This window comes from Neophocaena asiaeorientalis, unplaced genomic scaffold (assembly GCF_003031525.2).
Source record: "Neophocaena asiaeorientalis asiaeorientalis breed wild unplaced genomic scaffold, Neophocaena_asiaeorientalis_V1.1 scaffold230, whole genome shotgun sequence".
Classification (NCBI taxonomy): Eukaryota; Metazoa; Chordata; class Mammalia; order Artiodactyla; family Phocoenidae; genus Neophocaena; species Neophocaena asiaeorientalis.
In genome coordinates, this window is record NW_020175186.1 from 2,453,778 (window position 1) to 2,467,021 (window position 13,244).

The 13,244-nt window shown below is 48.0% G+C and overlaps 1 protein-coding gene across 1 annotated transcript in view; it reads left to right on the forward strand.

Moving 5' to 3' along the window:
• Nucleotides 1-12,987, forward strand: part of SLC6A5 (solute carrier family 6 member 5) — a 54,886-nt gene extending 41,899 nt beyond the window's left edge. Inside the window, exons 15-17 of the mRNA XM_024764616.1 lie at nt 6,179-6,279; nt 10,245-10,412; nt 12,832-12,987. Coding sequence (XP_024620384.1) covers nt 6,179-6,279; nt 10,245-10,412; nt 12,832-12,987 — 425 coding nt within the window. The remainder of the gene's footprint in view (nt 1-6,178; nt 6,280-10,244; nt 10,413-12,831) is intronic.
• The last annotated feature ends 257 nt before the right edge of the window (nt 12,988-13,244 follow it).

Sequence of the window (13,244 nt, forward strand, 5' to 3'; positions counted from 1 at the left end):
ACCAGGACATGCCTTTGGGTGTGGTCTGGCAAGTGAACCGTCGTTAATGCCTGAGGACAATGGCCAGATTGGGTGCGGGGCGGGGAAGGCTTCTTTTGTATTTTGAGGTCTTGGTAGCTGCAGTCTTCCTGTAGCTTGAGGTAAGGAGAAGCTTCCTGGCTGATGCCCGGATACTTTAGTGAGAAAAGAGAACACAGGCCTCACAGATCCTTAGGAGACTTTGTTAGCATCATGGGAGCCTGTGATACAAGATCTCAACCCCAGATTTTCCCAGGAAGAAACTGCCTGTTCCCTTACAGATTAGCCCTTCTTAATATCACCACAGCAACCTGCATCCCATAATCAGCAGGGCCATTATCTAGAAGAGCAGGAATGGTAAGTCAGCGGATGCTATCTTTGCCCTTCAGTGGAGGTGTCTGTGCGTGCGGGGGAGGGGTCTCGCCGGGTGATCTCCTGGGCTCCTTGTGTGCACCGCCAGTCAGCACAAGCGAGTCCTATTGGGTTCAAGGCACTGCTGACTTCCCTGTGCCTCGAAAGTCTTAGAATCATCCCTAATATAGATAAGGCCTCCTTAGCAAATACCAGGAAGGTGAAAAATGCCAACTCAGATGATCCATCTGTACTTCAAAACGAAAAAAGAGATGGTAAAAAGAAAGGCAGGGTATCAGTTGGATGCAGGATGTCCTTGGTATGAGCATCTTGCTTTTAATGTAACTGTTAGACTCCTGTCCATCAGGGTTCAGCAGCTTCTTGCTTGCCTGAAAAACGCATTAAAATGGAGGGTGATGGGGAATGAAAATATAAAAAGGAAACCTCTCATGTAAACGTTAGGTGCCCGAGGAAGAGGAAGATACTGTAGTCATCGTTAGGTGTTGGCAGAAGGGAACTTTGTCTCAGCTGGAGATTACATCCCCACTGCAGGGAGAGTTTAGTTTCTGGCCAGAGAAGTGGGCAGGCATGCCAGCTGTCGTCATGGGATCAGAGGCCAAACTGCCAACACTTTGGGCTGATGAGACAGACTGGAGCCTGCAGTGACGCTGTGATTGAGGACCTGCATTTAGGGTGAGGCTTCAAAGAGCTTCCTACCTGAGCAGAGAGTGGCAGAAACCCAGCCAATCTACCACAATCCTAACTTTCTGCCCAGACAGCAAAGGCTTTGCCATGGAGAGGCCTCTGAGGCCCTCCTTTGGAAACTCAAGCCCTCATGGGTCCATATATAAGCTGAAGTCACCAGATAGTCTGTTGGCAAAGTCAGGAAAGCTCTTCGTTGCAGCACTGGCCCAAGTGCAGGTGGCCATATCATTGACCTCCTCTGCGGTCTGTATCCTCAAAAGACACATTTGCACAATTCTTTCCGATAAAACAGGGCTGTTCAGTGTGGTTTACAAGCATTGTTAAAACAGAAACCTTTTAACGTCTCTATTTTTAGAACTTAAGTAGCTCCCCCCAGCCTCCATATAAAACTGGTGGTAGATTTTTTGGTTCTGAAGGAAAAAATAAGTCCTGAGTGCTTCAGTCCCTGGGCTCTGCTAATCTTCCTGGGGGGCCACCCAGGAAATCGCCTGGCCTCTAGAGGGCTGGTGCTGGGCCAGCTTCCAGGTCCAGGTGGACTCTGTGCTGAGCTCAAGGTGAACTTGACTCCTGCTGTGTCGGATGTGGGTGTGAACCTCTGATTTGGACCTGGATGGAATTCTAAGAAGGGGCTCTTAGAAGAAATATTTGAAATAAGCTAACATAATTGCTAGAGGTGAAAGCAAAAGCCTGCACAAATATATAATGTACGCTCCAGAGGACACTGGATTCTTTACTGAGATGATGAGGCCCCAAACAAATGCAAGGTTAGTTTAAGGAAGTTGAACATGAACCTGTGAAGAGTGAAAATGAACCCGACTGATTTGATTCCTCCCATCCTGGCTGCTGAATTTGAAAAATAAGTAGGTGGATTGCAGAGATTTGTGTTTTCTTCTTAGTTCTAATGATCTCTAGATTCTAGAGGTTGCCATTCAAACATTTAAAATACAGTAGGTACAATTTTCAAGTTTTATCTTTAGATCAAAATATCTGATTCAGGTTCTCAAGGCAACACTCTTCAAAGGCCAATATCTGGGTTTGAGGTAGCTAGAAAAGTGGAACTCCCTGAGTTCAGTGTAGGAACAATCCCTTTAACAGGCTGTTACCTAACAGTCGCTTTGAAGAAGTGATTTGCATTTTCCTGGGAGCCAATACAGGGACTTTCTGGCTGGGGGGACCATAGGATTGACCTGTCACCACAAAGCCCTGCTGCCTGCTTCTCTGCTCGGCCCCACACTGTGCATTTCCCCCAAATCACTATATGCTCAATTGTCTTGATCTGTTTTCTTCCATGTTGATCAGTTACTTGTTTCACGTCCTACCCCACTCTGTCTTTCTCCACATCCTTGTGAGGGATGTTAGAGTCACACAGGCAATGACTTTTACAGGATGGAATATGTCATTCTCCAGTTCAGGTTGTCCATCCTGAAGGCTGAACACCTCAAAGTGTTTTTGTTTTTGTTTTTAGTATAAAAGAAAACAAAACAACAAAACAAAACACATGATCTCTCGGGAACCCCACAAATTCAAGCTTAATTTTGTTCCTGTCTGGTCCCCCTCCCTGAGCTCCATCTTCACATATGTTCTTGGCTGAAATGTCACTGTCCACCTCTCATTCAGGGTGTAAGTTCCCCCAGCTCCATTTGCTGGGGTTCAGAAAACATTAGGAACAAGAGGTTTCAGTCCATTCATAACTCCCATAGGTAAATGCCTGTGTTTAAATGTTATCTTTTTAAATTAATTAATTAATTTTTGGCTGCGTTAGTTCTTCATTGCTGCGCGCAGGCTTTCTCTACTTGCGGCGAGTGGGGGGCTACTCTTCGTTGTGGTGTGCGGGCTTCTCATTGCGGTGGCTTCTTTTGCTGGGGAGCACGGGCTCTAGGCGCGCGGGCTTCAGTAGTTGTGGTGTATGGGCTTAGTTGCTCTGTGGCATGTGGGAACTTCCCAGACCAGGGCTCGAACCCATGCTCCCTGCATTGGCAGGCAAATTCTTAACCACTGCGCCACCAGGGAAGTCCTCAACAGGTATTTATTAAGTGTTCACTGTATGCCCTGCATGTGGGGAGGGCAGAGGTAGTTTTCTATATTCACGGATATTTCCAACTAGCTGCCAGGAAGAGCGAATCTACTTCGTATATTGAGAAGAAGGCCAGTACTAAGCTGTGTATCCCAGCTATGCGCTTTTGCTGCCCAGAGATAAAGGAGGGCCAGGGTAGCCAGAAAAACTGTGAGAAGGTGGAGTTTTGGAGATAAAAGAATATAAAAGTAGATAAAGACGAGACTTGGTGTTAAGTTTATTGCTAACCAAGGCAGGGAAAATCTGAGCCCACACATAGGGTTTTGGCTCCAAGAGATGCAGCCAAAACATTACATTAACTGTAAGAGAATAATATTTGAGATACACACAGGACTGGAGACCTAATTTGTGGGACCTAGTGCAAAATGAAAATGTGGAGCCCTGTGTTAAAAAATTGTCACGAGTTTCAAGATGGCGACAGGAGAGATTAAGATTAATCCGGGGTGGCGCCCTTGTGAGCACCAGGCCCTGTATGAGTGCTTGGCTCACAGGCTAGGAGGCTGGCCCTGGCCACACAGTGGGGAGAGCAGCCCCTGGAAGATCATACTCAGACCAAGGGCAAGGGTATGGTTCATAAAGACAAAAGCCACAAAGTTGCATGGGTGAAAGTGATCGGTTGGTTGAAGGAGGTCCTTGACTTACAGTTCAGGATTGGCTGGTTATACGGAGGTTGTGGTGGGCACATTTCTGGGCACCAAATCTGTTGGTTTGAATGTAGAACAGTTGCTGTGTGTTCACCACTTTTTTTTTTTTTTTTTTGGCTGCTATTTTTCTGCTAATTCAGTGAGAAACAGTTGCCCTGATCCCTTTTGGAGCTCTCTTACCCCTCCAGGTTCAAGGTCATGCTGCAGGCAAGTCTCCATGCACATGCTCCAGGCCCCAAGATCAAGTCCTCTGTCAAGAGTTAGCCTTCTAAATGGGAAGGAAATCCAAAAACGAGGGGTGTATGCATATGTTTAGCTGATTCACTTTGCTGTACAGCAGAAGCTGACCCAACAATGTAAAGCAGCTATACTCCAATAAAAAAAAAATAAAAAGAGTTAGCTTTGAAGAGGGATCTGGACCAGCAGGCAGGATAGAGCAGGCAGAGGAAGCCGTATGAACAAAGGCGGGAGGGGAAGGTAGACACTGAAGCTGTAAGGGACTCAGGTGGGGGCGTGAGTCAGGGCGTGGGCGGGCTGTGCTGGGTGGGGACTGGAGCAGCCAGAGGATGGAGGGATGGGAGAGCCTGGCTCAGGAATGAGCAAGGGGCAGGAGGCTTGCCTGGCGGCTCCCAGCTGGGGGTCCACATCTGTGGAACAAGCAGAGCAGTCAAGGGACCTGGAGCCTGTTGAAGGCAGGAGCCTGTCATCCAGAGCCCTCGCGGAGGCCCACGGGGAGAGCTGACTTCCAGGGCTGGAGCTGACTTTGGAAACCAAGCCGTCTCCCCTTCAGTCCCAGCACTGCTCTTCAGCATCAAACTGCTTCTTGGTACAACTGGGCCCCCGTCATCCACCCCTTCCTACAGCTCTGGGTCCAGCTCTTGGTCCCCTCTGGGGGAGCTTGAGCACTTCTACTGCCACCACCCCACCCCCCCACCCCCCGTAGGAGGCTATCTGTATGTCTTCCTCTGTCTAACCTTGAACCCTGTCAGATCGATTTCCCCAGGTGAGCTGTGCACCATCATCCCCTGGGGATGATTTAATAGCCTGGTAACAGGATTGGCACTGATAATACACATTTTTAGAATCTTTTTTTTTTTTTTTTTTTGCGGTACGCGGGCCTCTCACTCCTGTGGCCTCTCCCGTTGCGGGGCACAGGCTCCGGACGCGCAGGCTCAGCGGCCATGGCTCACGGGCCCAGCCGCTCCGCGGCACGTGGGATCCTCCCAGACCGGGGCACGAACCCGTGTCCCCTGCATCGGCAGGCAGACTCTCAACCACTGCACCACCAGGGAAGCCCCATTTTTAGAATCTTTTAAGAACTGAGGCCTGCTTTCAGGATCTCATGTGTGTTTCTGAGGGCCTCATCTTTGACCTTTGTCTCTGTTTTTGTTCTCACCCCTCACTTATGCCCAGAGGGTCTACTGTCCAGAGGCCACTCGCTTGAAGGTGTTTGATGACATGAAAGGAGACAAACCAACCAACCCAAAGATGGTCAGGTCAGCTGCTCAAAGTGTGCAGTTCTTGCCTGTGGTGGCCTATGATTTGGGGCCACCAGTCAGAACCGCCGACTATGAAAGGGCTTGAACTTGGGGCCCTTTCAAGTGCCTTCAGCATAGCGTTCCCACGGTTCTGAGAAAGCTGTGCTTCTGATGAGCTCAGGAAACAATACAGGAAACCGTTCCCTCCTCAAACATCCTCTGTCGCTTTTCCTTTCAGAGAGTGGATGCCGGTTACGTGGGGTCCTGAGAATAACTCTCTTGTCTGCTTTTTACTTTACGTAGTTATGTTGATCAGCGACCAAGAAGCTCGCAATCCTCTGAGTTCCAACAAAGTGGGTGATGGCCACGTGGCATTCACTTTGGTTCTTGCCTGCCTGTAGCATCTTACATAGAGCAGAGTTAAACTGACTCATGGGAGAGTGTCCTTGTGGTGGTGAGGGGTAAAAAGCCACATACAGCGAGTCTCCCTCAAAATCCCAAGGCTTTCCTAACACACTGTGCTTATCGATCACAGTCTTAATTGGCTTTGTCAGAGTTGGTCGCTGAGCCCATGAGCCTACCTCCAAAAGCAGCCGCACGGGTGACTGTGCCAGGCTGTGGCAGTGTGGAGACTCCCGGGGCAGGCCGGGATGGAGATTTTTAGATGTCATGGTGGGATGACAACTCGCTTTGAACTTCACTGCAGAGGGTGTTTACTATCTATTTAAATGTCCCATTTGCCTTAATCTTCCCGGCAGCGAGTCATTTGTCTGATGGTTTCCTGCATAAATAGGGGTCACGTTGACACCAGGATGGGGCCGTCCCAGCCAACGGCACTCGAGTGAGGGGCTCTCATGCCATCCCCTGCCATGGCACCTCATGCTTGATCCCCATTGGTCTCTTTGCAGGCTTGCAGAGGTTCTGTGAAGATATCGAGATGATGATTGGATTCCAGCCAAACGTTTTCTGGAAAGTCTGCTGGGCATTTGTTACTCCAACCATTTTAACTGTAAGGACCGTGTGCTTTATTGCATGGGTAGCACCTTGCGTGCATATGTGATGCTTTATGTTGAACAAGACCTGTGCCTACATACAGATGAGCCTGCGGAGCTGGTAGGATGAGTATTACTCGTGTCTTTCAGTTGAGGAAATGCAGATTTGAAGAGGTGAAGCACCTTGCCTAAAGGTGCTTGACTGATGGCGTGCAAAGCTTGCACAGTTTGGAGCATCCCTATGGAACATTTCCCATTATATCTGTCTGCCTCACATGATCACATTTCCCATGTGCTAACTGGGGTCCATGCTCTGTGCACAGTGCTTTATATTAGGGGTTCCCAGCCCCTAGGCCAAGGACCGGTAGCGGTCTGTGGCCTGTTAGGAAGCGGGCCGCACAGCAGGAGGTGAGCGGTGGGTGAGTGCGCGAAGCTTCATCTGCCGCTCCCCGTGGCTCCCCATCGCCCGTGTTACTGCCTGAACCATCACCCCCATCTGTGGAAAAATTGCTCTCCATGAAACTGGTTCCTGGTGCCAAAAATGTTGGGGGCTGCTGATTTATATGTATCACCTCATCTCTCCCTCACAGCCGCTCTGAGGGGTTGGTATTATAATCATCTCCATTTTACGGATGGGGAAACTGACACCCAGAGGTTATGTGACTTGCCTAGGATTGTACAACTATAATTAGCAACAGCCTGGGTTCAAACCCAGGCAGTCTGGCTCCAGAACACGTAATCCTAAACACTGCTCAACACAGCTACTCTACAACTAATATGTATAGCAGAAGTTAGACTTTTATTGTTCATTTTTATTGCTTTTGGGGACTATCTTATCATCCTCAAGTGTGATGATGACATTTTGAGATCATCTGACATTCATCTTCTTAAAGGTCAGAGCCCTTCATGTGCCAGTAAATCTGCATAGGGACTTACAGGCATATCCTGTCACCGCCTTTATTGTGCCCCAGCTCCTGGCTTTGCCTCCATCTACTCTCCAAGCACAGTAATTGACAGAGACCTTGCCTTTCCCTCTCTTCCTCCCTGGCTTGTAGGTGTCATCTGGGCAAAGGCTGCAGGAAGCTGGCTGTAGCTCCTCCTGGGCCCAGCAGGTGGCACTAGAAACCAGATTAAGACCCTTTTACTACACCGTACCAGCTTCTTTAAAGGAAAACAAGACAGTAAAATTGTAGAGAAATCATATATTTTCCTTAAAAAAAAAAAAAAACCCAAACTGTCACAGAGTGAGTTTTAATCAAAACATCTCAATTTCTTTCTGAAAAGACAGAAGTTTAGACAGGAAAACCCTTCAGCGTTTACGTCCCTCTGCATTGACAGGAAGACATCATACAGAAGTCCACATCTGTACTCACATTTCAGAGGCTGTAATTTGTCTGAGAAGTCCCACCAGATTTGGGGCATGAGAGTTGAAAAGGACTAAGGTAGACTTTTCAGTTTCATGAATCCAGGACTGAAGTGTGTGTGAAGGATGGAGAATTACCCATCTCCTGGGAGGAAGACAGGAGACCCCCCTCCCCGCTGTTCCCCATCTCTGCTGAGCTTTGCCACGTCCCTCAGTTACTACTATACACAATTGATTCTTGGGTGGAATCAAAGTTAGCATCTGTTCCCTCCTGTCTTGGAAGAGATTAAGCTTTAGAGAATCTCATACTCTGCAGATGCAGACCACATAATCATAATCAGCAGGATGACTTGTGGTAGCTGCTTTATTAACTATGTCTCTCAAGCTCCCAACCACTCTGATTGGTGGGTGATTCTTCCCCCATTTTACAGTTGCCTGTGCTGAGGCTTGGAGAGGCTAAGGAGCTTGCCCAAGGCCACGAAGCTTGCAGGGGGCAGAATAAGAATGGAATCCAAGGCTACCTAGGCTTCAAGATAATACATTTCTAAATACATTTCTAATACATTTCTAAAAGCCTAGTTGCTTTCATCTCCAAGTGGAGTTTGGCCAATTCTGGATTAAAATAATCCTAATCTTCTTTAGGAGCGGAATGTCAGGGGAAAGGGATTCTAGGGACTTGCTGTGTTTTTTTGAGAAAGTTCCTCAACTGTGCTGTGATTTACTCGATTTCCATTATAAAACTCACCTCAGAAACCTGTGGAGAGGTCCCTGGCTCAGTGGCTAAATTATCCTTTCTCATGGCCAGGTTCATCTGAGGGCAGGGTTTTTGTCAAACCTGACTTGGCAGAGGGAAATTGATGGCAAGACCAAGTTTGCACAGATAAATTTGATGTGATATTTGTGTAATAGGAAATGGGTATCAAAAGGACCAAGGCTAACCCTTCTTTTTTTGCCATTTGCCCTTCTGTAACATGGCTATCTTGTAGTAGGCTAGAATGAGCTGAGATTATGGGTTTAAATGACTTCAAAAACCCTGAAATAAAATTGATCATTTTTATATGTGCCTTCATGGATTTATAGAGCTATAAATATTCTGCGTGCAATTATTGTATACATAGGCAGATCACGTTACTGAATTATGTACACACATAAGCAGATGTATTGCTATTTATATAGTAAATGAAATGGAGCAACTTACCGTAATTACATTAGGCCATACTTCCAATAGACTGGTTAATATAGCTTATAACTCTAGGGGCAAATATTTAAAAGGGGGCCTAGAGTAGATATCTCTTATAGGAGCAGTTTTCTCAACCACTGTCTTCAGTCTCGTGTTGCTTCGAATCCATATACTGAACTGCTGTTGCGTTGAAATAATCAGTTGCCCCGGCAGCCTGGGCTTTACAGCAATCATACAGATGCCTTACATTTGTCTAATGCTTCACACTTTCCCCAAACACTTCCATATATTATCTCGCCTGACATAATTCCCTCTAATCATTTTCAGGCAGTTCTTTTACTGCTTAAGATAGAATGAGAGAGCTGGGGAGGAGGGAAGGACTTAGGCAGGTACATTGTTCTAGGCGGAGGCTGCCATAGGCGGGATGAATACATGGAAGAACTCAATTTTCTGAGGGCGGTGCCCCCTCCCCCAACAGAGGCTTGGCTAGAGCGTTAGGACCCCTCTTCTGTCCTTTTCGGTGCCTCTTTTTCCAGCATATCTGTCGCCTTGTTCCCCCTCAGCTGCACTAACTAAGACTTCAGAGGGCTCGCGTCACTGTTGCCAGCCAAAGTATGCGGTGATGGGGGAAAACGGGGGGGCTCCTGAGTAAATACCAGACTGTTGTTCCCAGAAAATCCCTGTGTTGTGTACCTGGTGTGAAGTGGATCTGTTATATAGCAGAGAAGTCTGAGACATACAGGTCCCTCAGCCAATTAGTGGTAGAGCTGGGATTAGCCTGCCCGTCCCCGGCCTCTCAGCTCACGGGTTGCTGACGAGGCCCGTTCACCTCGCATCAGTTGAGGGGTGGCCTGGGCCTCCACTCTCTTTGTCCCACAGCTGATTATAGGACCAAACTTCCTGCTCAGCCACTGCTTGGGGACCTCTCAGCCGGCCTGAGAGGCAGCTCTTGCAGATGGGCTCTTCCCCATTCAAGGTGAAAGCAAAGTCGATTTTATTCATTTTTCACATTAATCTAATGGATTTTTTCCTTATAACAAAAGCTTGATTATCCATTATAGACAGTAGAGACACCCCTCTCCTTAAAAACATCCACCATCCCCTCTCCTGCCTCCACCCCTCCGTCACCTTGGTGTATAGCCTTTAAAATCATCCTCTCAGCCAGTCTGTGTGTACAGACACCCATATGCATTGCTTAGTTTTTATGGGATGGCGAACACAGCATCAGCGGCTCCGTGTGTGTCACGTTCATCTCTGTGAAATCCAGTTTCTTCATTTAGAAAATGAAGTAATAATACTTCCCTTTCAGGGTCGTTATTGGGGTAAAATGAGATAATAGACAAAGAAGAAGCCAACTCACAGCAGGCGTCCAGTACATGACTGTTGAAGGAATGCTTCACATCCCCACCCTAACGCGTGTGTTTCTCTTTTCTTCCCAGTTTATCCTTTGCTTCAGCTTTTACCAGTGGGAGCCCATGACCTATGGCTCTTACCGCTACCCTAACTGGTCCATGGTGCTCGGATGGCTAATGCTCGCCTGTTCCGTTATCTGGATCCCGATTATGTTTGTGATAAAAATGCATCTGGCTCCTGGCAGATTTATTGAGGTAATTGTATCAGCTCCCTCTCCTGCCGTCCCCTCCCAGGGCAGAAGCTCCGAGAGCTCTGTGCTTTAAAAAAACAAAAGATTCGGTGAACTTATTCTAAGGGGAGACATGGTGATTACGTGGTTACAGTTGCTACCGTTTCTATTAAAACCATTTTTATTATGTATTAGTCCTCTAATGGAGGGACTCAGCCAGTCCAGTGGCTGAGCAGTGGCTCTGGGGAATAAACGATCAGTGTTGCCTCTCTCCTGGTGCTTCCCCCACCTCTCCCCTCATCCAGAGCTTAAATCCCAGTGTTTGGTTTTTAACCACACATCAGATTCCCCCTTTCCTGATGTTCCTCTCTGTCCGAGGTGCCTCCCCCCAAACACCTATTACGATTACGTTTAAAATCACTCCCCCTTCCTGCTATGCCTGTGTTAGGCATGGCTGAGGGGTCCAAGCTGATTTAAATGTCACCATCCCCGAAGGATGTAATGAAAGGTCCAGGGCATGCCTGGTATAAGGCATGTTGGTTGTCTTTGTCGGTTAGTCCCTTGCTGGACCCATTTCCCATTTCTAATGCAAAAAACTCCCCACCCTCACTCCAGAGAGGATGGTAAGGGGACTGCCACTTGCTGAGCCACCAGTGAAGTGTGGTCAGGCTTCTGTTATTCATGAGAAATCACGTGCTCAGACGTGTTAGGAAGAGATCGGCACTGCCTTGTCTCGGCGGTCCAGAGGGCTGCCATTTTGGTCTGGCCCAGGGACTATGGAAATGCAAATGATCGGGCTCCAACTCTGCTCCGCTGAACTAGACTCTCAGGGAAGTAGGACTCTGGCGTCCATTGTTTTAACGAGCCCCCAGGTGATTCTGATGCAAATTCAAGCTTGAGAGGCATTGGATTAGACTCAGGCAAAGAAACACCTGCTGATGAGGGTAGTGAACAACAGCTGGGTGGGTTTTGCTCTTGGTCAGCCAGATTGAGGAGGAGAGGGCCCTGGAGCGTCTCTCGCAGGCTCGGGAGGGGAGAAGCAGATGGGAATAGAGCATGTGAGTAAACGCCTTACACGCATGTCCACGCGATGAGGAGGTGGCCTTTGTGGGTTTTTTTGTTTTTTTTTTTTTTTGCGGTACGCGGGCCTCTCACTGTTGTGGCCTCTCCCGTTGCGGAGCACAGGCTCCGGACGCGCAGGCTCAGCGGCCATGGCTCACGGGCCCAGCCGCTCCGCGGCATGTGGGATCTTCCCGGACCGGGACACAAACCCACGTCCCCTGCATCGGCAGGCGGACTCTCAACCCCTGCGCCACCATGGAAGCCCTGGCCTTTGTTTTTATTGGACTAAAGATGGAGGCAGAGTTGACAAAGGGAGATGCAGGAGTCTTCTTACTGAAGCAGTGTTCCAGTTTCCATCCTCAGGAAATCGTTATCTCCTTAAGGTAAATTGACTCAGCCCTCTCACCGCCAGGGATGGCTTGCCCGAGCCTCAGTTGGACCTCCTACCCACTGACCCAGAAATCTCTGTCCCTCTGAACAGAAGCTGCTTTAGCCTCTGCTACTTTTGTCTTAGGCTGAAATCCTCTAAACGGCTGAGTCGGCAATATACATTTATTATGGTTGGTTCGGGACACGAAGGTTGCAAACTGATGATTAAGGGGAGATTAAGCTAACAGCTATAAGAAGCATCTTCACTTTAATAGGTAATAAACACATACCTGTTCCCTCTTATGTAGTCAGAAATATGTTTTCTTTCCTTTTTCTAGAAAACGCTCCAGTCAAATTATGTTTTCCATGAAAGGTTCAGTTGACGGATTAGAGACATTCCCATTATTTTTAGCTTGCCTGCAAGAACCCACACTTCTGAACCAAGTCAGAAGCGTGTATTTTTGTCAACAGATAATTAAAATCTTTGCTCACTCTTGGCAATGTATCTTTGTGGTTGAGGGTTTTTTTTTCCCGGCCATTTATATACTTTGGGGAAATATGCTAAACAAAATCCAATTATTTTGATATAACAACTCACTGTTGAGGCTACAGAACAAAAGTGAGTACATGTCCTTTGCAGACTGCATTTGGCAGTGGAGAGAGCAGCTTGTAGATCCTCTCCATTTGGAGGGGAAAAAATGTATAATTAAAATCTGGGCCCTTTATTCTCTATTAATCTTGTGCAAGGCAAACCCTGGGCAACTGTAATATTGCTTGCAGGGTGATATAAATAATTTCCAGTGAACTAAACTAAGTCCCCTCTTAACTGCATCCCTGGCCTTGTTAATTAATGGGGCTGATCTTCCTAACTGCTTCTCTTGGTGGGGGACCTCTTGGTTCCAGGAGGCCTTCTGGCGGATGTGGTCACACGCAGTTTGGGGATGGGTGGGTGGTGCCTGGGGGAAGAGGGTGCTTTGCTTCTGTGACCCTGTGTGTCTTTGGCTTCTTTGCAGAGGCTGAAGTTGGTGTGCTCGCCGCAGCCGGACTGGGGCCCCTTCTTAGCTCAGCACCGTGGGGAGCGTTACAAGAACATGATCGACCCCTTGGGAACCTCTTCCCTGGGACTCAAACTGCCAGTGAAGGATTTGGAACTGGGTACCCAGTGCTAGTCCGATGGCATGGGTGGCCCAGACTTGATTCCGTTTCTGCTCTCTGCCTTCCCCTAGTGTTTTCCCCAGCTCTCTTCCCATTTTTCTTCTTCTCTCTCCCCACATCTCGGTTCATACCCGTGCACGAGAGTGGTGACTTAGAAAAGTAGGACATAGTGTCGCATGCTGTAGCCAGGAGCTAGATGGACCACTTGAAGAGCGGTTTGCCTGTGTCCATGCTGTCAGTTTCTGGTGGGGTTTACCCCGCAGGCTCGAAT